This window comes from Microcaecilia unicolor, chromosome 9 (assembly GCF_901765095.1).
Source record: "Microcaecilia unicolor chromosome 9, aMicUni1.1, whole genome shotgun sequence".
In the NCBI taxonomy this organism is placed as follows: Eukaryota; Metazoa; Chordata; class Amphibia; order Gymnophiona; family Siphonopidae; genus Microcaecilia; species Microcaecilia unicolor.
In genome coordinates, this window is record NC_044039.1 from 3,669,980 (window position 1) to 3,691,408 (window position 21,429).

Consider the following 21,429-nt stretch of genomic DNA (forward strand, 5'->3'; position numbering starts at 1 on the left):
CCGTTACAGTACTTATCCTGTGTGCTGGACAAGCTAGCATGTTTGAAAACATAAGTGAAATTAAATAAAAATGGTACCATCAATGATGAACAACAACCTGGACGTTGCTGCCTGGTCCTCGCTTTGTTTTGAGTGGAGGCAGAACGACGGCTGCGCTGGGGGGAAGGAAACAGAAATTAAGCCAAGTGGCTTCAACGTTTTGACGTCATGCCGCCGCCTGTTTTCTTCCGCTTCCTCGTCCTGTCCTTTTGCTCTGACGCATCTTCCTGTTTCCGGCAAGGCGGGACTAGGCCTCTGAGGGAGAGGGAACGGGGAAGCGGACAAGGAAAGCTGCGGGATTGTTGGTGGGTAACCGCAGGTATGAATTTAACAGTGGGGGGGGGGGGGGGTAGGGGAGAGATGGCAGAACCGGTGACTTGCCATCCTGGGGGGGGGGGGGGAGAGGTGGCAGAACCAGTGACTTGCCATCCTGGGGGGGGGGAGGGGAGAGGTGGCAGAACCGGTGACTTGCCATCCTGGGGGGGGGAGGGGAGAGGTGGCAGAACCGGTGACTTGCCATCCTGGGGGGGAGGGGAGAGGTGGCAGAACCGGTGACTTGCCATCCTGGGGGGGGAGGGGAGAGGTGGCAGAACCGGTGACTTGCCATCCTGGGGGGGGAGGGGAGAGGTGGCAGAACCGGTGACTTGCCATCCTGGGGGGGGAGGGGAGAGGTGGCAGAACCGGTGACTTGCCATCCTGGGGGGGAGGGGAGAGGTGGCAGAACCGGTGACTTGCCATCCTGGGGGGGGAGGGGAGAGGTGGCAGAACCGGTGACTTGCCATCCTGGGGGGGGAGGGGAGAGGTGGCAGAACCGGTGACTTGCCATCCTGGGGGGGGGAGGGGAGAGGTGGCAGAACCGGTGACTTGCCATCCTGGGGGGGAGGGGAGAGGTGGCAGAACCGGTGACTTGCCATCCTGGGGGGGGAGGGGAGAGGTGGCAGAACCGGTGACTTGCCATCCTGGGGGGGAGGGGAGAGGTGGCAGAACCGGTGACTTGCCATCCTGGGGGGGGAGGGGAGAGGTGGCAGAACCGGTGACTTGCCATCCTGGGGGGGGAGGGGAGAGGTGGCAGAACCGGTGACTTGCCATTCTGGGGGGGGAGGGGAGAGGTGGCAGAACCAGTGACTTGCCATCCTGGGGGGGGGGGGAGAGGTGGCAGAACCGGTGACTTGCCATCCTGGGGGGGAGGGGAGAGGTGGCAGAACTGGTGACTTGCCATCTTGGGGGGGGGGGGGGGGGGGAGGGAGAGGTGGCAGAACCGGTGACTTGCCATCCTGGGAGGGTGAGGGGAGAGGTGGCAGAACCGGTGACTTGCCATCCTGGGGGGGGAGGGGAGAGGTGGCAGAACCGGTGACTTGCCATCCTGGGGGGGGGAGGGGAGAGGTGGCAGAACCGGTGACTTGCCATCCTGGGGGGGGAGGGGAGAGGTGGCAGAACCGGTGACTTGCCATCCTGGGGGGGGGAGGGGAGAGGGGGCAGAACCGGTGACTTGCCATCCGGGGGGGGGAGGGGAGAGGTGGCAGAACCAGTGACTTGCCATCCTGGGGGGGAGGGGAGAGGTGGCAGAACCGGTGACTTGCCATCCTGGGGGGGAGGGGAGAGATGGCAGAACCGGTGACTTGCCATCCTGGGGGGGGGAGGGGAGAGGTGGCAGAACCAGTGACTTGCCATCCTGGGGGGGGAGGGGAGAGGTGGCAGAACCAGTGACTTGCCATCCTGGGGGGGGAGGGGAGAGGTGGCAGAACCGGTGACTTGCCATCCTGGGGGGGGGGGGGAGAGGTGGCAGAACCGGTGACTTGCCATCCTGGGGGGGGGAGGGGAGAGGTGGCAGAACCGGTGACTTGCCATTCTGGGGGGGGAGGGGAGAGGTGGCAGAACCAGTGACTTGCCATCCTGGGGGGGAGGGGAGAGGTGGCAGAACCGGTGACTTGCCATCCTGGGGGGGAGGGGAGAGGTGGCAGAACTGGTGACTTGCCATCTTGGGGGGGGGGGGGGGGGGGGGAGAGGTGGCAGAACCGGTGACTTGCCATCCTGGGAGGGTGAGGGGAGAGGTGGCAGAACCGGTGACTTGCCATCCTGGGGGGGGGGGGGAGAGGTGGCAGAACCGGTGACTTGCCATCCTGGGGGGGGGAGGGGAGAGGTGGCAGAACCGGTGACTTGCCATCCTGGGGGGGGAGGGGAGAGGTGGCAGAACCGGTGACTTGCCATCCTGGGGGGGGGGGGGGGAGAGGTGGCAGAACCGGTGACTTGCCATCCTGGGGGGGGAGGGGAGAGGTGGCAGAACCAGTGACTTGCCATCCTGGGGGGGAGGGGAGAGGTGGCAGAACCGGTGACTTGCCATCCTGGGGGGGAGGGGAGAGATGGCAGAACCGGTGACTTGCCATCCTGGGGGGGGGAGGGGAGAGGTGGCAGAACCAGTGACTTGCCATCCTGGGGGGGGAGGGGAGAGGTGGCAGAACCAGTGACTTGCCATCCTGGGGGGGGGGGGGAGAGGTGGCAGAACCAGTGACTTGCCATCCTGGGGGGGGGAGGGGAGAGGTGGCAGAACCGGTGACTTGCCATCCTGGGGGGGGGAGGGGAGAGGTGGCAGAACCGGTGACTTGCCATCCTGGGGGGGAGGGGAGAGGTGGCAGAACCGGTGACTTGCCATCCTGGGGGGGGAGGGGAGAGGTGGCAGAACCGGTGACTTGCCATCCTGGGGGGGAGGGGAGAGGTGGCAGAACCTGTGACTTGCCATCCTGGGGGGGGAGGGGAGAGGTGGCAGAACCAGTGACTTGCCATCCTGGGGGGGAGGGGAGAGGTGGCAGAACCGGTGACTTGCCATCCTGGGGGGGAGGGGAGAGGTGGCAGAACTGGTGACTTGCCATCTTGGGGGGGGGGGGGGGGGGGGAGAGGTGGCAGAACCAGTGACTTGCCATCCTGGGGGGGGAGGGGGGAGGTGGCAGAACTGGTGACTTGCCATCTTGGGGGGGGGGGGGGAGGGGAGAGGTGGCAGAACTGGTGACTTGCCATCTTGGGGGGGGGGGGGGAGGGAGAGGTGGCAGAACCGGTGACTTGCCATCCTGGGGGGGAGGGGAGAGGTGGCAGAACTGGTGACTTGCCATCTTGGGGGGGGGGGAGAGGTGGCAGAACCGGTGACTTGCCATCCTTGGAGACCGTATGAACCAAAAATAGGGGCAGGATTCAAGTATCCCTGGGTTACATAAGGGATAAAACCAACGATCGAATTTAAATAACACAACTCAGATGGGGCACAAAAGTAATGCAGTCATACAAAACAATAACATAAAAATAACAGGCAATATATTATCCAGACATCTAAAACTTTAGTTAAAAACTAAAACAAAGTTCCTAATAATTAGAAATGTGAAAAAAAGAATTTGTGCCTTACTTATGATATCCTACTCAATCAACTTTGGGTAAAAAGCCTGTCCTTATGAATATTATTATTATTAACATTTGTATAGCGCTACCAGACGCATGCAGCCCTGAACATCCAACATAGAGAGACAGTCCCTGCTCAGAGAGCTTACAATCTAAAATAATACAGACAGACAAGACAGTTAAGGACAAGGGAAGTACTGGGTGAGAAGGAACAAGGGGAGGGCAAAAGCAGTGGGTGAAAAGGTGGGTTTTTAGCATAGATTTGAAAACAGGTAGAGATGGCTATGGTGGCATATTTATGGCTCTTCTGCCAAATGGAGGGAAATAGCTTATTATAACTACCCCTAAGCTGATTCTACAATACAAATAGTACTCCACTACAAACTTAAATTACATATGTACTTTTATTGTTGCCCATTAATTACTTCCTCCAACAACAAGCTTCCATACAACTCACTTTCACACATCATACACACCTTAAACCACTCAGTCAAAGCATCGTAGTGTATTATACAACAGTATAAATGTTAACATAAGTAATGCCACACTGGGAAAAGACCAACGGTCCATCGAGCCCAGCATCCTGTCCACGACAGCGGCCAGTCCAGGCCAAGGGCACCTGGCAAGCGTCCCAAACATGCAGACATTCTATACATGTTATTCCTGGAATTGTGCGTTTTTTCCCCGAGTCCATTTAGTAGCGGTTTATGGACTTGTCCTTTAGGAAACTGTCTAACCACTTTTTCCATATCATCAAGCTGATCAATCCATAGACTGGTGGGTTGTGTCCATCTACCAGCAGGTGGAGATAGAGAGCAAACTTTTGCCTCCCTATATGTGGTCATGTGCTGCCGGAAACTCCTCAGTATGTTCTCTATCTCAGCAGGTGGTGGTCACACACAGCAGCAGCTCTGGCTAGGCCTCCAAGCCTAATTTTTAGGTTTTGTTGAGTGCCTGGGGTTGAGGGCTCTTTTGAGCAAGTGCAACCTGGTGGTGCCAGGTCCCTCCTTTTCTCCCCCCTCCCGCTGGCTCCGTTAAAAAAAAAAAATAAAAATTTTTTGAACGTCCTTAAAGGCGTTTATTTCGACGTTTATTTAAGCGTCTATTGCAGCTACTCACTGGGAGCGGTCGTTCCGGTGCCAGAAAGTCAGCTTGGCAAGGGACGTTACTCCATTTACTTTGTGGTACCAAAGAAAGGAGGTTCTGTCCGGCCTATCCTCGACCTCAAAGGGGTCAATCGGGCCTTGAAAGTGCGGCACTTTCGCATGGAGACTCTCCGCTCTGTTATAGCGGCAGTGAAGGCAGGAGAGTTCCTGGCATCCTTGGACATCAAGGAAGCGTACCTGCATATTCCCATCTGGCCTCCTCATCAACGCTTTCTGCGTTTTGCAGTCCTGGGACGACACTTCCAGTTCAGAGCCCTCCCTTTCGGGTTGGCTACTGCTCCGCGGACCTTTTCCAAAGTAATGGTGGTCATCGCGGCCTTCCTACGAAAGGAAGGGGTACAAGTCCATCCTTATCTGGACGACTGGTTGATCCGAGCCCCCTCTTATGCAGAGTGCGGCAGAGCTGTGGACCGGGTAGTTGCTCTTTTGAGCTCCCTGGGATGGATCATCAACTGGGAGAAGAGCCAGCTGCACCCGACTCAGTCCCTGGAGTACCTGGGAGTTCGATTCGACACCCAAGTGGGCAGAGTGTTCCTGCCAGACAATCGGATTGTCAAACTTCAGGCTCAGGTGGACCAGTTCCTAGTAGCCTCTCCCCTTCGGGCTTGGGACTATGTGCAGCTGTTGGGCTCTATGACGGCCACGATGGAAGTTGTGCCCTGGGCCAGGGCTCATATGAGACCACTTCAACAATCTTTGCTGCAGCGCTGGACTCCGATGTCGGAGGATTATGCTGTGCGCCTTCCCTTGGACCCAGCAGTGCGCAAGGCGCTGAGCTGGTGGATGCAGACAGACAAGTTGTCTGCGGGAATGCCTCTGGTGACCCCAGAGTGGATTGTCGTCACGACGGACGCCTCGTTGTCGGGCTGGGGAGCCCACTGCTTGGGAAGGACAGCGCAGGGGCTCTGGTCTCCTGCAGAGGCAAAGTGTTCTATCAACCTCCTGGAACTCAGAGCCATTCGGTTGGCGCTTTTGGAGTTCATCCCGGTACTGGTGTTGAAGCCTGTACGGGTCCTGTCGGACAATGCCACGGCTGTGGCCTATGTCAACCGCCAGGGAGGTACCAAGAGCGCCCCTCTAGCCAAGGAGGCTATGAATTTTTGCCAGTGGGCGGAAGCGAACCTGGAGCAGCTTTCAGCGGCCCACATTGCCGGAGTCATGAATGTCAAGGCGGACTTTCTCAGTCGCCATACCTTGGAGCCCGGAGAGTGGCAGCTATCTGCTCAGGCGTTCTTGGACATCACGAAGCGCTGGGGCCAGCCGAGCCTAGATCTGATGGCGTCATCGGCCAATTGCCAAGTGCCGCGCTTTTTCAGCAGAGGACGGGACCCTCTATCCCTGGGAGTAGATGCTCTTCTCCAACAGTGGCCGACACAAGAGCTTCTCTATGTGTTCCCACCCTGGCCCATGTTGGGCAGGGTGCTAGACCGGGTGGCAAAGCATCCCGGCAGGGTAATCCTGGTGGGTCCGGATTGGCCCAGGCGTCCCTGGTATGCGGACTTGATCAGGCTCTCAGTCGACGATCCTCTGCGGCTGCCAGTGGAGCAGGGCCTGTTACATCAGGGTCCCGTGGTGATGGAGGATCCCTCCCCCTTTGATCTTACGGCCTGGCTATTGAGCGGCAGCGTCTGAGGAAGAAGGGCTTCTCAGACAAGGTCATCGCCACTATGCTGAGAGCGAGGAAGCGCTCTACTTCTACTGCTTACGCCAGGGTTTGGCGTATCTTTGCAGCGTGGTGTGAAGCAGGCTCACTTTCTCCCTTCACTGCTCCAATTTCTTCAGTGTTGGCGTTCCTGCAAGAAGGTCTGGAGAAAGGCCTGTCGCTCAGTTCCCTTAAAGTCCAGGTAGCGGCTCTGGCTTGCTTCAGGGGCCGCCTGAAGGGTGCTTCTCTGGCTTCGCAGCCAGATGTGGTGCGCTTTCTCAAGGGAGTTAATCACCTGCGCCCTCCTCTGCACTCAGTGGTGCCTGCGTGGAATCTCAACCTGGTACTAAGAGCATTGCAGAAGCCGCCTTTTGAACCCTTGTCGAGGGCATCTCTGAAAGACCTGACGTTGAAAGCAGTCTTTTTGGTGGCTATCACTTCAGCCAGAAGAGTTTCCGAGCTCCAGGCGCTCTCCTGTCGAGAGCCTTTTCTGCAGTTCACTGAGGCAGGAGTGACTATTCGCACAGTGCCTTCCTTCCTGCCCAAGATTGTTTCTCGCTTCCATGTGAATCAGCAGCTCTGTCTCCCTTCCCTACGAAAGTAGGGAGGACTACCCAGAGGAGTACTCTGCTCTTAAATATCTGGATGTGAGACGAGTCATCATCAGATACTTGGAAGTGACCAATGATTTCCGGAAATCGGATCATCTGTTTGTCCTGTTTGCAGGTCCTCGTAAGGGTCTGCAGGCTGCTAAGCCTACAGTGGCAAGATGGGTCAAGGAAGCCATTGCAGCGGCTTATGTGGCCGCGGGGAAGGTGCCGCCTATCCAGCTGAAGGCTCACTCCACGAGAGCTCAGGCGGCCTCGATGGCAGAGGCCGGATCCGTCTCCTTGGAAGAGATATGCAAGGCGGCAACTTGGGCTTCGGCTCATACATTCTCCAAGTATTACCGTTTGACTGTGGCTGCACGGGCGGAGGCCCGGTTTGGAGCTTCAGTGTTGAGGTCAGGGATTTCAATGTCCCGCCCTGGGTGAGTACTGCTTCGGTACATCCCACCAGTCTATGGATTGATCAGCTTGATGATATGGAAGGTAAAATTATGTATAATCATACCTGATAATTTTCTTTCCATTAATCATAGCTGATCAATCCATAGCCCCTCCCAGATATCTGTACTGTTTTTATTCTGGTTGCATTTCAGGTTCAAGTTTAGTCTTCAGTTACTTCAGAAAGACTTCGTGTTCAAGTTTTTTCACTTGGATTCTTCAAGAGTTAAGACGAGTTTGTGTTACAGTGAGCTGCTGCATTCCTCTCCCCTCCGTTTTACGGGGCTGGATTGAGACTTAAAATTCTGCCGGCACTCCCTCCCGCTTCGTGCGGCTGTAGGGCAGCTTTGTACCCCTCCCGCTTCGGCGGTGTTAGGGTCAGTCAGCTCCTCCCGCGGTTGCGGTTGCAGGATAAGCCAGATCCCCCCGCATCGGCGGGTGTGGTGTCCCTCCCCCGCTCCGCGGGGATGAGCTGGACGGATTCCCCTCCCCCACTTGTGTGGGGATGAGCTGGGTTAATTCCCCTCCCCCGTTTCGGCGGTGGTGAGCTGGGCAGAGTGTCCCTTCGTGGGTGTAATTCTCTAAGTGCTGAGTCCTGCGGATGGAGCTTTGATATCGACATACTGAGGAGTTTCCGGCAGCACATGACCACATATAGGGAGGCAAAAGTTTGCTCTCTATCTCCACCTGCTGGTAGATGGACACAACCCACCAGTCTATGGATTGATCAGCTATGATTAATGGAAAGAAAATTATCAGGTATGATTATACATAATTTTACCTTAAACTCTGCCAAGCTAACCGCCTTCACCACATTCTCCAGCAACGAATTCCAGAGTTTCATTGCGCATTGGGTGAAGTGTTAACGCTTAAAGTTAAATACAGGCTCAATCACTGCTTGTACAGGAAGATGACAAGACTATAGACTCAAGTACAAGCAGTGATTGAGCCTGTATTTAACTTTTAAGCGTTAACATTTATACTGTTGTATAATACACTACGATGCTTTGACTGAGCGGTTGAAGGTGTGTATGATGTGTGAAAGTGAGTTGTATGGAAGATTGTTGTTGGAGGAAGTAATTAATGGGAAACAATAAAAGTACACATGTAATTTAAGTTTGTAGTGGAGTACTGTTCGTATTGTAGAATCGGCATATTTATGGCCCCACATACAGAAAAGTGCCCGAGATAGTTCAAGTTTAATAACCAAAGTGGGGTGGACTTACAGAGTAGAGCCAATTGTGAAGCATGTCATGAATGAGAAGGAGCTTAAGAGCAACTGGTCAGACAAATATGTTGAATCAGTTTGTCTTATGCTCAGAGAAACAAAACAAAACACTTGACTTTTAAACCTAGCCGATTTAGATACTGGCCGCCAGTGAAGCTTTTCCAGTATGGAGAAGTATGTTCTTTTCTGTTTTTCCTTGGATCCTTTAAACGTGGTGCAGTAAAAATACCACGATGCCAAGGTGTAAGACATTAACGGAAAGAAAGATTTTTATTTTTTATTTTATTTGCTGCATTTGTATCCCACATTTTCCCACCTATTAGCAGGCTCAATGTGGCTTACAATATAATACAACGACAATCACATTGATGGAATAAGAAAATCAGAATATAGATAACAGATAAGGTGCATAAGAATATCATGGCAATCATATTAACGGAGTAAGAATTTCAGAATTGTTGCAATTAAGGTGCATAAGAAAATTATGTATAATAAGAGGTGGATAAATAGATAACATAATGATATCAGGACAAAATATAATGTTCAGTAATTAGGGTGTAAATTAAAATAGACAAATTAGAAAGTTTGGGGGATCCTTTTTGTACGTCTTTTTGAACAAGTAAGTCTCAGTAACTTCCGGAGTTGTTATGACATAAAGATGTCATTATAACTGCAGAATTGTCAAGACAGAGGAGATTTAGGGCCCTGTTTGCTAAGGTGCGCTGGCGTTTTAGCAAACACTAAATGCTAGAGTCACCCATACGTTGTGTGACTTTAGCATTTAGCGCGTGCTAAAAATGCCAGCATGCCATTAGCGCTGCTTAGTAAACAGGGCACTTAAAATGACTTGTGCTTTGATAACATTGTGAAACCATCCTCAGAATGAGAACTAGTATCAGATTTCATTAAGAAAGGAAATGAAATATATTTTTCAATGTTACACATTTTAGGCTTCTGGTCTCAATTAGAGTTTAGAATTAGTGTTTTTGCTGTAACTCATTTCTTCTTTATAAAAGCTAAATCAGCAAAAAAAAAAAAAAATCTGTTTTCTGTAGAAGTTGAACCTGTTAAGATGATTTTATTTATTTATGTTGATTTATTTACCATCTTTTTGAGAAATTCACTCAAGGCAGGGTTTTGCTAAATGTCTCCGTGCTTCAAGATCTGGCTATGACCATCGTATTATTAGATAGCAGGTACTCTGGAAATAGCAAAGTGACTGTGAGAAAACACAGGCCCTCCTGGTAGAATGTACAGTTCTGGAGAGCAGATGAGGTTATGTGCTTAAATGGTATTAATCTTCATCTTTGGTTTGAAGTTCAGTATTTGGGTATATTTGTATGATGATGTTTTTTAAATCATAGTCTAAGAGGGTTGTGAAGCCAGTCCTATGTTGTTGTGGCCTTTGTTTGTATTGCAGGGTGATTTCAGAGTTGTAGTACAGATAGGATAATAAAATTGTCTTGATTATTGCAATCAAGTTTACTTTAGGTTGGGATATACATTGCAACTTTTATAGAATATGGCAGTCAGAGTTATTTGGTGGAACGCGAGACATGAATACAGTATTCCTTTTTTTTTTTTTTAAGTTAGATTGCACTGGCTGTGCTATTGGAGGAACACACAAAATTTAAACCTAATGCTGGTGTTAAAAGCTTTCTTCCTTCTCATCAGCAGCAGACAAATCCAGAGACTTGTGGGTTATGACCATCTACCAGCAGGTGGAGATAGAGTTCAGTTTGGTACTGTCATATAGGATGGTATTTGTCTATCTCCAGCAGGTGGTGGATGGTCTCTCACAAGCTCCTATGATCATCTTGGCTCCTGTTCTGGTTCAGTTGAGCCCAGGGGCGTCTCGGCTCTGTTGGTGCCTATTCTAGGGGTACACCTGGTGGTTTCCAGGTCCTCCCCCCATCTCCTGCCACTTTATTCCTTTGGAATCCTTCAAAGGAAGAGAGCATAATTCTGCTATTGTGGCTTTCTGAGGAAGTGGGGGTATCTGCACATTGACAGTGGTCCATTTTCAGCAGCCTGGACATGCACCTGAGCCTTTGAGGGACACGTCAAATTTGTGAGTGCTGCTGTTCCTTTCCTGCTATGTTGGGTTTTATGTGGCTCCCTCTGCCCTTTGGGTTTTTTTGGCGGCAATGCTGTGACAGACTGCACTTGTGGTGGCCCTATGTATGGCAGATTTTACACTACCAAAATATACCGATTATTACCAATAGATATATGGAAAAAAAATATATATATAAGTAATTATACAACTATAATATCTTGAGAAAATATTACCACTTAGCAGCAAGATTAGGCTAAAGACCACGGGTCCTGTTACAACCAATCAGTCGTACGTAAACCAAACTAACTAAAACCTGAGCTAAAAGAAAAATTCCTGCAAGCTCACTTTTGAGGTCCCGTAGGTTCAGAGTCCAAGTGATGTGCAGAATCAGATTTCTTCCAGCTCTAGCAGAGTGCCTGTGAGCCTTTTCCAGTTCAAGAATATAGTCCAGGGCCCTGCTCTGTGAGCAGCTGGTTACACAGTCTTCGGGAAAGCCAGGACGCTGCTTCTGAACTTGACCTTGTCAGCTCTTAGCACAAAGGATCACAGTTCACAGGTGTTTAGGAAAAATAGTCTCTCTATCGAGAGATATATACACCATCAAATCATCTTCTCTTCTGATCTTCTTTCATTCTCTCTTGTCCAACATTGGCATTCCTGTTGGTCCACATGACACATATGGCCCAATCACAAACAGTATACTTCTGTCCAGCAGAATTCATGGTCATGACAATGAGAGGCCTTGTGATTTCAGCAAGAATCTCTTATTGGTTACAAGCCTGATGGTACCAAACTCCCCTCCATGGTTCACAGGTGCTCCTGGAGACTCTGTCTGTGTAAGGCACGCTGCTACTCACCTTCCCAGGAGATAAGGCAGGCTAGTGCACATACACATGTCCTTGAATGAAGCCAGCACAGCTATGCCAAGTAGTTGTAGAAAGCTGGTTTTTTGATGTATTCAGGCCTCAGCTACAGAATCCATATTAGATCAGGAAAAGATGGTTCAGGCTTACCAGGCCTCTGACCAGCAAAGGTGAGAGAGCAGGAAAAGGCCCCTACAGGTTTCAGATAACATAAGTACATAAGTACATAAGTAGTGCCATACTGGGAAAGACCAAAGGTCCATCTAGCCCAGCATCCTGTCACCGACAGTGGCCAATCCAGGTCAAGGGCACCTGGCACGCTCCCCAAACGTAAAAACATTCCAGACAAGTTATACCTAAAAATGCGGAATTTTTCCAAGTCCATTTAATAGCGGTCTATGGACTTGTCCTTTAGGAATCTATCTAACCCCTTTTTAAACTCCGTCAAGCTAACCGCCCGTACCACGTTCTCCGGCAATGAATTCCAGAGTCTAATTACACGTTGGGTGAAGAAAAATTTTCTCCGATTCCGTATGTCAGTGTTGTTCTCGGCAGTGTCTGTTTCCCACCCTACTCTCAAACTGCTTTGCTACATCCTACACGTCTCTGGATTCATCTGCTGCTGATGACAAGAAAGGAAAAATGGTGTCTTGCCTGATTAATTTTCATTTTCAACAGATATTGCATAAGTATCAGACGCAGTCCCAGGAATTCCTAGTGACCTAGTTTCGGTGAACAAAAGGGACACTACCAGGAGCGGGATTTGCGTTAGTTAAAAAACAATTTGTCATTTGTCACATTATTTTGTCTTTCATTTTTCCATTTCTGCATTTTTTTCTGTTCTTGTCAGTTTTCTTTTCTTGTGTCGCACATCCTCCAGGTCTTGTACACAGTAAATACTGTGGGAGAGAGTCATAAGGTCTGTTTTCCCTGTTGCATAGTGTATTGCTCTAAAAATACAGCCTGCTTACTTTATCACTACAGACTGCTCAGAGAATAAATTAACTACAGATTCTTTTGGATTTGTATTGGGTAAATGAGACTTTTTATTAGAGATGGATTCACCTCAAAGTGGAGAGTGTATAAGTCATTATTGTCTGAGATATACAATGATTAAGATATATAACTGAAGAGAACTGAAAAGAAACAATAATACCTATAAACAATCCCTACATTCAAGCAGTGCTAGAAGTTTCTAGACCAGGAAAAGAAGCAATAATCATTACATCACTGGTCATTAATTACTACATCCAGACTCTTTACATCAGCTGAAAGAGGCCCCTTTTTCAGAGAAGCCGTAGTCTGACCAGGAGTCTAGTTCTACGCAGTGCCTCCGCCCATAGACGAGCCTCCGACTTCACTGTTCAAAGCCCCCCTTTTTATTAGGTTTTTTCAGAGCCATGGAAAATTACAAGGATGTGCAAGAGAATTTAGTCACATGCTCTTGGTTTCAAGTAAACAAGCCACTGGCCAGATGGCTTATCTCTTGAACCTTAAACATGCTCTACTTCCCTTTTGCACAAAATAAATCAGACACATGACTTCAAAAATTAGTTTCGGTCAGAAAACAGGAACTTCAGAGTAGACTGTCTGTTTAGAGCAGAATTGAAAAACAGTCTTTAAAATATTCCATACACATGGGCAGACAGAAATCCTCTCAAGATAAAAGAGCAAAATTAGGTTTGTATTGATTGTACTGTTCCCTTTTTCACTGTAAGTTGCCTCAGGTGGTTTTGTAGAGGCTGGAACTGCCTTAGAGACATGTTATTAGTTTATTTGCTTGCCTTTTTATTATTATTATTATTATTCATTTAGGAAAATAATTGGGGATGACCAGGTGAAAAGAAATTTAGATTTTTTTTTAGGTTAAATTCAATAAGTCATCTTCAAATTGAATGCTCTGGGAAGAAGTGATTTCTTTTTTTCTTGCAACCTTGGTTATTTTTAAAAAAATCTTTTAGATTTATTTGAACATTTCCTTTTAAGGGGAGTTATTAAGTTTTACTGGTGCTAACCCTTAAACCACAGACCTGCTTGTGGCACGTGGTTATTGCATATTTTGAAACTTGGAGCCTCAGTATGTGCCTTGATAGATGCTTCTGAAGGGGATCCCGGATACAGGTGAAATTAAATTCTCTTTCTTCCACAGGATGAATGACATGAACCTGAGTCCTGTGGGGATAGAACAGCTAAGTTCAAGCTCGGTCAGCAATGCCTTACCGGTGTCCGGAGGCCACCTGGGGCTGGGCAGCTCACCTCCTCACAATGCCATACCTGCACCAGGTGAGTTGGAGGAGCAGGGCTTACTTGCATAGCGTTTATCTGGCTCTTAAAGAAGCAGGCCTTAGCCCTAGCCAACAACATAATTACAAACCATCTCAGTCTCAACACATTGACCAAAGCAGGTTACTAAATAGTTTGTCTTCCACCAAAAAAAAAGGTTTTTTTTACATTTCCTGCTTCTGAATGTTTTGAATTTGAGACTCCATCCAGAGCATCTCTTGACACTTGCAAACAAAGCTGGGCTTGAGAATTAAACCCAGATCTCTCACAAAAGTGGCCTAGAAAAGCACTGCCTAGCGTTGTCCTTCATCGTTTCATAGGTACCCATCATTACTGATCCTGAACGATGCAGTTCTGTTGGATATGAATACATTCACTGTCTTGTTAAATACCTGTGTGGATGATTCTTGGTAAGGACAGCTGCGGATAACTGGCAGTAGTGAAGGGGTGAGGGTGTGGTCAGCACAATCTCATGTTTACTGTAAGGAAGCCAGGCAGAGGTGCAAACAAACAGAGCGGAAGTGAATGGGAGAAGATAGTGAATAGGGATGACAAGGGTTCTTGAGGGCCTCTGACTTGCAGAATTGTGGGCTGAACTAAACAAACACTCACTCTGCCCCTGCCCCAAACCCCAGCCCTCGTTTATACTGATAATATTGTGTTGTAGATTGATTTCAGTGATGTATATTAATATTTATCGGATGTATACACACACACACAAATATACAGCTAGCAAAGTTATGCATTTTCCAACTGCCATATAACTTCTTTTGAATTTTTACATGGCAGAATTCTGTGCATTAGTAGATAAGTGTTAAGTTTGGGCAGCCTAGTTTCCGTCAGAAAGCATTTCTTCATGGTCCTTTTTCATGGACTAAAATAATTTCATGAAAATGGTCAGTGTGCTTTCGGCAGTTAGAGGAAGGAGAGACTGGATGGATCTAGTCTACTTTCCCCTTAACCTTTGTTATGGACAAAGCTCAATACGATGAAACTGTACCCATCCTTCCTTCGATAAGTGGATATTGCTTCGGATTGCAGGCACGCTGTCCTGATTATAGCTAAATAAACTGGGAGATGAATCTCAATTTCCTCTGAAAATTCATGGCATAATGTCAAACCCTAATGTGCAGTTTCTGATTTAAAAAAAAGTCAGAGGGAGATCTAAATAATGCATCATTCAGTACGAATTTTGTGAACACCTTCTAATATGCTGTTTTGCAGGATTACCTGTGGCAATTCCTAATCTAGGACCCTCCCTCAGCTCCCTGCCATCGGCTTTGTCTCTGATGCTTCCAATGGGTATTGGCGATCGAGGAGTGATGTGTGGCATACCAGAGAGAAACTACGCCCTGCCTCCACCACCGTATCCTCACCTGGAGAGCAGCTACTTCAGACACATTCTTCCTGGTGAATATCGCCGTCTGGATAGGGGGAGGGGAGGTCAGGTCACATGGAGCTGCTGCTGTAAGAACAGAGCTCCTCAAGGGACAGGTGGCCTTTGGTCAGATGTATTGATTTAATTAAAGTAACTGTATTATGTCACACTAATAGAATAAGTACTTTTCCCTGTGTTTGCCTTGGCTCCTTACATAGGTTCTGCCTTTTCTTTCTTGAAGTGTTAAAAGAACATTTCAGTTACCAGTATTTTCACTATTCCCTTAGAAGAACTAAAGGTTAGGAAAACATTAGGTGGGGTGTTTTTAAATTTTCAAGGAAGAAAGGGTGTTGCAGTATCCTAAATGGCGACACATTGGTGTGTCCCCAAAATTTGGCATACACTGCAAGCCTGTGCTTTCCTTAAAAGCCAGCAGTGCCTACAAGCTGAGGAGACCTCGATAACTGGTCCTTATTTCTGTTTCTCCAATACCTCCAGTGATAGCTGCTGTGATCAGGTCCCAAAAGGAAATGTTGCAGATGTGCTTTCTATATTTGCCTCACAGTTTCTGAATAACAGGGTTTTGTGTTGCAGTGACTGAGGTGACACCAGAATTTGAACTATATATTTTTGTATGATAAGCTGTAAGAGGGACCCTCCAGCTCTGGCTCTGTATAGACTCTAGACAAATAAAAGATTTTTGATGTTGACGGTAAGGCCCTGTTTACAAAGCTGTGCTAGCAGTGTGGTACTGTCTACACAACCCTTTCACTTTGAATGGGCTGTGTCAGCAATGCAGCGTGGCTTTGTGTGAACGGGGGGGAGGGGGGGGTGGTAAGTTTAGTGTGAATTTTCCTATCCTTCAAATCCATTAAAAAAAAAAAAAACTACCAACACATGTGCAAAGGGGAAAAGGATAGTGATAGGAGTGTACTACCGTCCGCCTGGCCAGGACGAACAGACGGATGCGGAAATGTTAAAGGAAATCAGGGACGCAAACAAACTGGGCAACACAATAATAATGGGGGATTTCAATTACCCGCATATAGACTGGGGTAATGTAACATCTGTACACGCAAGGGACATAAGATTTCTTGATGAAATCAAGGACAGCTTCATGGAACAGCTAGTTCAGGAGCCGACAAGAGAAGGAAAAATACTAGACTTAGTCCTTAGTGGTGCTCATGATCTAGTGCAGGGGGTAACGATACGAGGGCCGCTTGATAACAGTGATCATAATATGATCGGTTTTGATATTGGCATTGAAGGAAGTGAAACTAGGAAATCAAGTACGCTAGCGTTTAACTATAGAAAGGGTGATTACGACAAAATGAGAAAAATGGTGAAAAAAAGACTGAAAGGAGCAGCTCGCAGAGTAAAAAACTTGCATCAGGCGTGGATGCTGTTTAAAAACACCATCCTGGAGGTTCAGGACAAATATATTCCACGTATTAGAAAAAAGGGAAAAAAGACTAAACGTCAGCCGGCGTGGCTAAACAGTAAGATAAAGGAAATCATTAGAGCCAAAAAACAATCCTTCAGAAAGTGGAGAAGAGAACCAACTGAAAGTAACAGGATAGATCATAAGGAATGCCAAGCCAAATGCAAAGCTGAGATAAGGAGGGCAAAAAAGGACTTTGAGAAGAAATTAGCGTTGGAAGCAAAAATACATAGTAAAAACTTTTTTAGATACATTAAAAGCAGGAAACCGGCCAAAGAGTCGGTTGGGCCGCTGGACGAAAATGGTGTTAAAGGGGCGATCAAGGAGGACAAAGCCGTAGCGGAGAAATTAAATGAATTCTTTGCTTCGGTCTTCACCAAGGAGGATTTGGGGGGGACACCGGTGCCGGAAAGAATATTTGAAGCGGGGGAGTCAGAGAAACTAAACAAATTCTCTGTAACCTTGGAGGATGTAATGGGTCAGTTCAGCAAGCTGAAGAGTAGTAAATCACCGGGACCTGATGGTATTCATCCCAGAGTATTAATAGAACTAAAAAATGAACTTGCGGAGCTACTGTTAGAAATATGCAATCTGTCCCTAAAATCGAGTGTAATACCGGAAGACTGGAGGGTAGCCAATGTTACTCCGATTTTTAAGAAAGGTTCCAGAGGAGATCCGGGAAATTATAGACCGGTGAGTCTGACGTCGGTGCCGGGCAAGATGGTGGAGGCTATTATTAAGAATAAAATTGCAGAGCATATACAAAAACATGGACTGATGAGACAAAGTCAGCACGGATTTAGTGAAGGGAAGTCTTGCCTCACCAATCTAATGCATTTTTTTGAGGGGGTAAGCAAACATGTGGACAATGGGGAGCCGGTTGATATTGTATATCTGGATTTTCAGAAGGCGTTTGACAAAGTGCCGCACGAAAGACTCCTGAAGAAATTGCAGAGTCATGGAATCGGAGGTAGGGTATTATTATGGATTAAGAACTGGTTGAAAGATAGGAAGCAGAGAGTAGGATTGCGTGGCCAGTATTCTCAGTGGAGGAGGGTAGTTAGTGGGGTCCCGCAGGGGTCTGTGCTGGGTCCGTTGCTTTTTAATGTATTTATAAATGACCTAGAGATGGGAATAACTAGTGAGGTAATTAAATTCGCCGATGACACAAAATTATTCAGGGTCGTCAAGTCGCAGGAGGAATGTGAACGATTACAGGAGGACCTTGCGAGACTGGGAGAATGGGCGTGCAAGTGGCAGATGAAGTTCAATGTTGACAAGTGCAAAGTGATGCATGTGGGTAAGAGGAACCCGAATTATAGCTACGTCTTGCAAGGTTCCGCGTTAGGAGTTACGGATCAAGAAAGGGATCTGGGTGTCGTCGTCGATGATACGCTGAAACCTTCTGCTCAGTGTGCTGCTGCGGCTAGGAAAGCGAATAGAATGTTGGGTGTTATTAAGAAGGGTATGGAGTCCAGGTGTGCGGATGTTATAATGCCGTTGTATCGCTCCATGGTGCGACCGCACCTGGAGTATTGTGTTCAGTACTGGTCTCCGTATCTCAAAAAAGATATAGTAGAATTGGAAAAGGTACAGCGAAGGGCGACGAAAATGATAGTGGGGATGGGACGACTTTCCTATGAAGAGAGGCTGAGAAGGCTAGGGCTTTTCAGCTTGGAGAAGAGACGGCTGAGGGGAGATATGATAGAAGTGTATAAAATAATGAGTGGAATGGATCGGGTGGATGTGAAGCGACTGTTCACGCTATCCAAAAATACTAGGACTAGAGGGCATGAGTTGAAGCTACAGTGTGGTAAATTTAAAACGAATCGGAGAAAATTTTTCTTCACCCAACGTGTAATTAGACTCTGGAATTCATTGCCGGAGAACGTGGTACGGGCGGTTAGCTTGACGGAGTTTAAAAAGGGGTTAGATAGATTCCTAAAGGACAAGTCCATAGACCGCTATTAAATGGACTGGAAAAATTCCTCATTTTTAGGTATAACTTGTCTGGAATGTTTTTACGTTTGGGGAGCGTGCCAGGTGCCCTTGACCTGGATTGGCCACTGTCGGTGACAGGATGCTGGGCTAGATGGACCTTTGGTCTTTCCCAGTATGGCACTACTTATGTACTTATGCACATCTGATCCAGATTTCTCACTGAAAAAGTGATTAAAACTTCTTTGAGAAAAAAAAATCAAATTTAATATCTTTAATTTCATCAGCATTTTATTAAACAAATTAGATTCTGTTTAAGAATATTTCGTATTTCCCTTGCAATATTTATAACAATGAAATATTTAGGAGCGATTTCTTTTTTTTTTTTTTTTTTTTTGTTCAACTGAATTTTAGTGTGTCGCATAAATGAAATTTTGTCAGGTGTGTCACAAAAGCCCTTCTTAAATGTGTGGAAAGAGATTTCTAGTGGATAAGGAATATCAAAGACGCACTGAAAATTGGATAATGTCCAGGAGAATATAATAGAATGAGGGGACCACCAGTTGGTTTTGGTTGGTCGATTGCAGTGTCCTGGTGGAAGAGTAGGGAATCGGGAAAGAAATTGTAATGGATCTTGTGTGCAAGGGTTAGTATTTTATATGTTGTTCTGGTAGCCAATGGCCTTCTCGTAGGAGGAAGGTTACATGGTGAGTACCTGTCCCAGATCCCTACGAATGACCCACCAAGGTTTGTTTTATAATTATATATCACTAAAAACCTGGGGATTAATTTTAAATGAAGAGTGTATTTGGCACATGAGCAGTAGGGACGTTTTCAGTTACAGGTATACAAACCAGTTTTCCAGCAAAGATGCTTGCTAAAATCATGTTTGAATACTGGCTTGATTTAAATGTACCCTAGTATTTTAACCATCTATATATATAAAACTCACCCTCAATGTTCTATTTGCACTGACGTCACTGAAGCCAGGTTCGTAAGTTCGAAGCTCTGAAGCCACAGAAAATCACAGTCTGTGGGCCCCGCCCTCGCGTCAAACGTTATGACGTTTAGGGCGGAGCACATTCTCAGCTCCAACGTTGTACCGCACTGTACCTCTGCTCCGCCCTCGCGTCAAAACGCGATGACGTCGAGGGCGGAGCACACGGGGGGCGTGCCAAAAGGGCCAGGGTCACACATTCGCACGGAGGCTGCAGGGGGGCCGGCGACACACGGAGACACAAAGGGACGGAGGGGAGCCTTGCTAGTGCCCGTTTCATTGCGATTTGAAACGGGCCTTCCTTACTAGTTTCAAAATAATGGTGCAGGTAATGTGTGTTTCCTATGGTACATTCTTTATGAAGCGCAAATTATGCTTTTGGAAGTCCTTTTTTAATGTGGCCGCATTTCATTATGATATGTTTACACATCTATATTTAAGTGATGGAAAATCCGTTTAAGCAAATTGACCCCTCCTTTTCCTTTTTTTTCAACTAGGTATCCTGTCTTACTTAGCGGACAGACCACCACCCCAGTACATTCATCCAAGTTCTCTCAACGTGGATAATGGACCAGGCTTATCTGTGCCTAGTAACCCTTCTTCCCTGGATCCCTACCAGCCTAGTGGAACCGTAGGACTGGAAGCAGGGATTGTATCTTTGGACTCCCGCTCCGTGGGCACACATGGAGGCCACTTGCATCCCAGTGACAGCCACGAAGTAACCCTGGATTCTGGAATATCCATGGAGAATGTTTCCAGGGTAACCAGTCCAATCTCGACTGATCGTATGACAGAAGAGCTTACTATGGATGGTGTAACGGGGGACCATCAGCAAATGCCCTCCGGCTCCCGAAACCATGAACCATTAGCAGTGGACTCTGTGAGCAGAAACCTGGCGTCAGATTCAGTGGGACATGGGAGTGCTCTTTCGATTCATGGTGGTACCCTGGAGCTTCCAGTTGTGGTGGAAGCAGATCATCATATCGCTGGCCGGGTGAGCATCTCGGAAAGCTCACTCCACGACTCAGTTCACACTGTAGCCATGAGTGCAAACTCTGTGAGTGTGGCACTCTCCACCTCTCACCCAGTTTCTTCTCTGACATCTGTCTCTCTTCATGGAGTTGGCATAAATCTTGAGCCAGTGACGGTGTCTTCGATAACCCAGGAAGTCCCTATGGCGCCGAATCACGTGGACGTACCCTCAGAAAATCTGACTTTTGTGCCGTCTTCTCTGCAGATGGAAGACTCCACTTCTAATAAGGAAAACATGGCTACCTTGTTCACAATATGTGAGTATGAGAAGGTGACATTACGTACCCTGTTTTGGAAGATTTGTACTTCCAGGAACTAGATGTTAGAGCAGATTTTACTCATGTGGTTTTGATCCGGCAAGTTGTAAAGTCCAGTATTAGCGCTATAATAGCTGTATCTAAAGATCCTGAGGAATACGCATTGCTATTTATGGGTGGTCCAGCTGGGACTGCTGCTGGTTACGATGTCTGTTGCCAGTGCTGTAGTGAGCAGCCCTGCACATTACCTGCCACATCTACTGTGTGTTAAGCATCATGATAAAAGGGGAGGCTATTATTCCATACTAGTAAAAAGGCCCGTTTCTGACACAAATGAAACGGGCGCTAGCAAGGTTTTCCTCGGGGTGTGTGTGTTTGAGAGAGTGTATGTGAGAGTGACTGTGTGTGAGAGAGTGAATGTGCGAGTGTGTGTGAGAGAGAGAGTGAGTCTGGGTGCGAGTGTGTCTGTGAGAGAGTGTGTGTGTGAGAATGAGAGTGTGTGCAAGTGCATATGTGAGTGTGTTTCACACAGATAGTATGCGAGAGAGAGAGTGTGTGAGACACAGACTCTCTGTGAGACTGAGTGTATGAGACCAAGAGAGTGTGTGGGTGACTGTGTGACACATAGAGAGTGAATGTGATACAGTGTGAGACATAGAGTGTGTGAGAAACAGTG

At 47.6% G+C, this 21,429-nt stretch overlaps 1 protein-coding gene across 2 annotated transcripts in view; it reads left to right on the forward strand.

Annotated features, from left to right (window-relative positions):
* The first annotated feature begins 274 nt into the window (after positions 1 to 274).
* PRDM4 (PR/SET domain 4) overlaps positions 275 to 21,429 on the forward strand; it is a 38,121-nt gene continuing 16,966 nt past the window's right edge. The window contains exons 1-4 of one of the 2 annotated variants that reach the window (XM_030214151.1): positions 275 to 358; positions 13,577 to 13,710; positions 14,935 to 15,120; positions 19,962 to 20,753. In XM_030214151.1, coding sequence (XP_030070011.1) covers positions 13,578 to 13,710; positions 14,935 to 15,120; positions 19,962 to 20,753 — 1,111 coding nt within the window. In that variant the 5' untranslated portion in view covers positions 275 to 358; position 13,577. The remainder of the gene's footprint in view (positions 359 to 13,576; positions 13,711 to 14,934; positions 15,121 to 19,961; positions 20,754 to 21,429) is intronic. The other variant, XM_030214152.1, reaches the window with a different exon arrangement.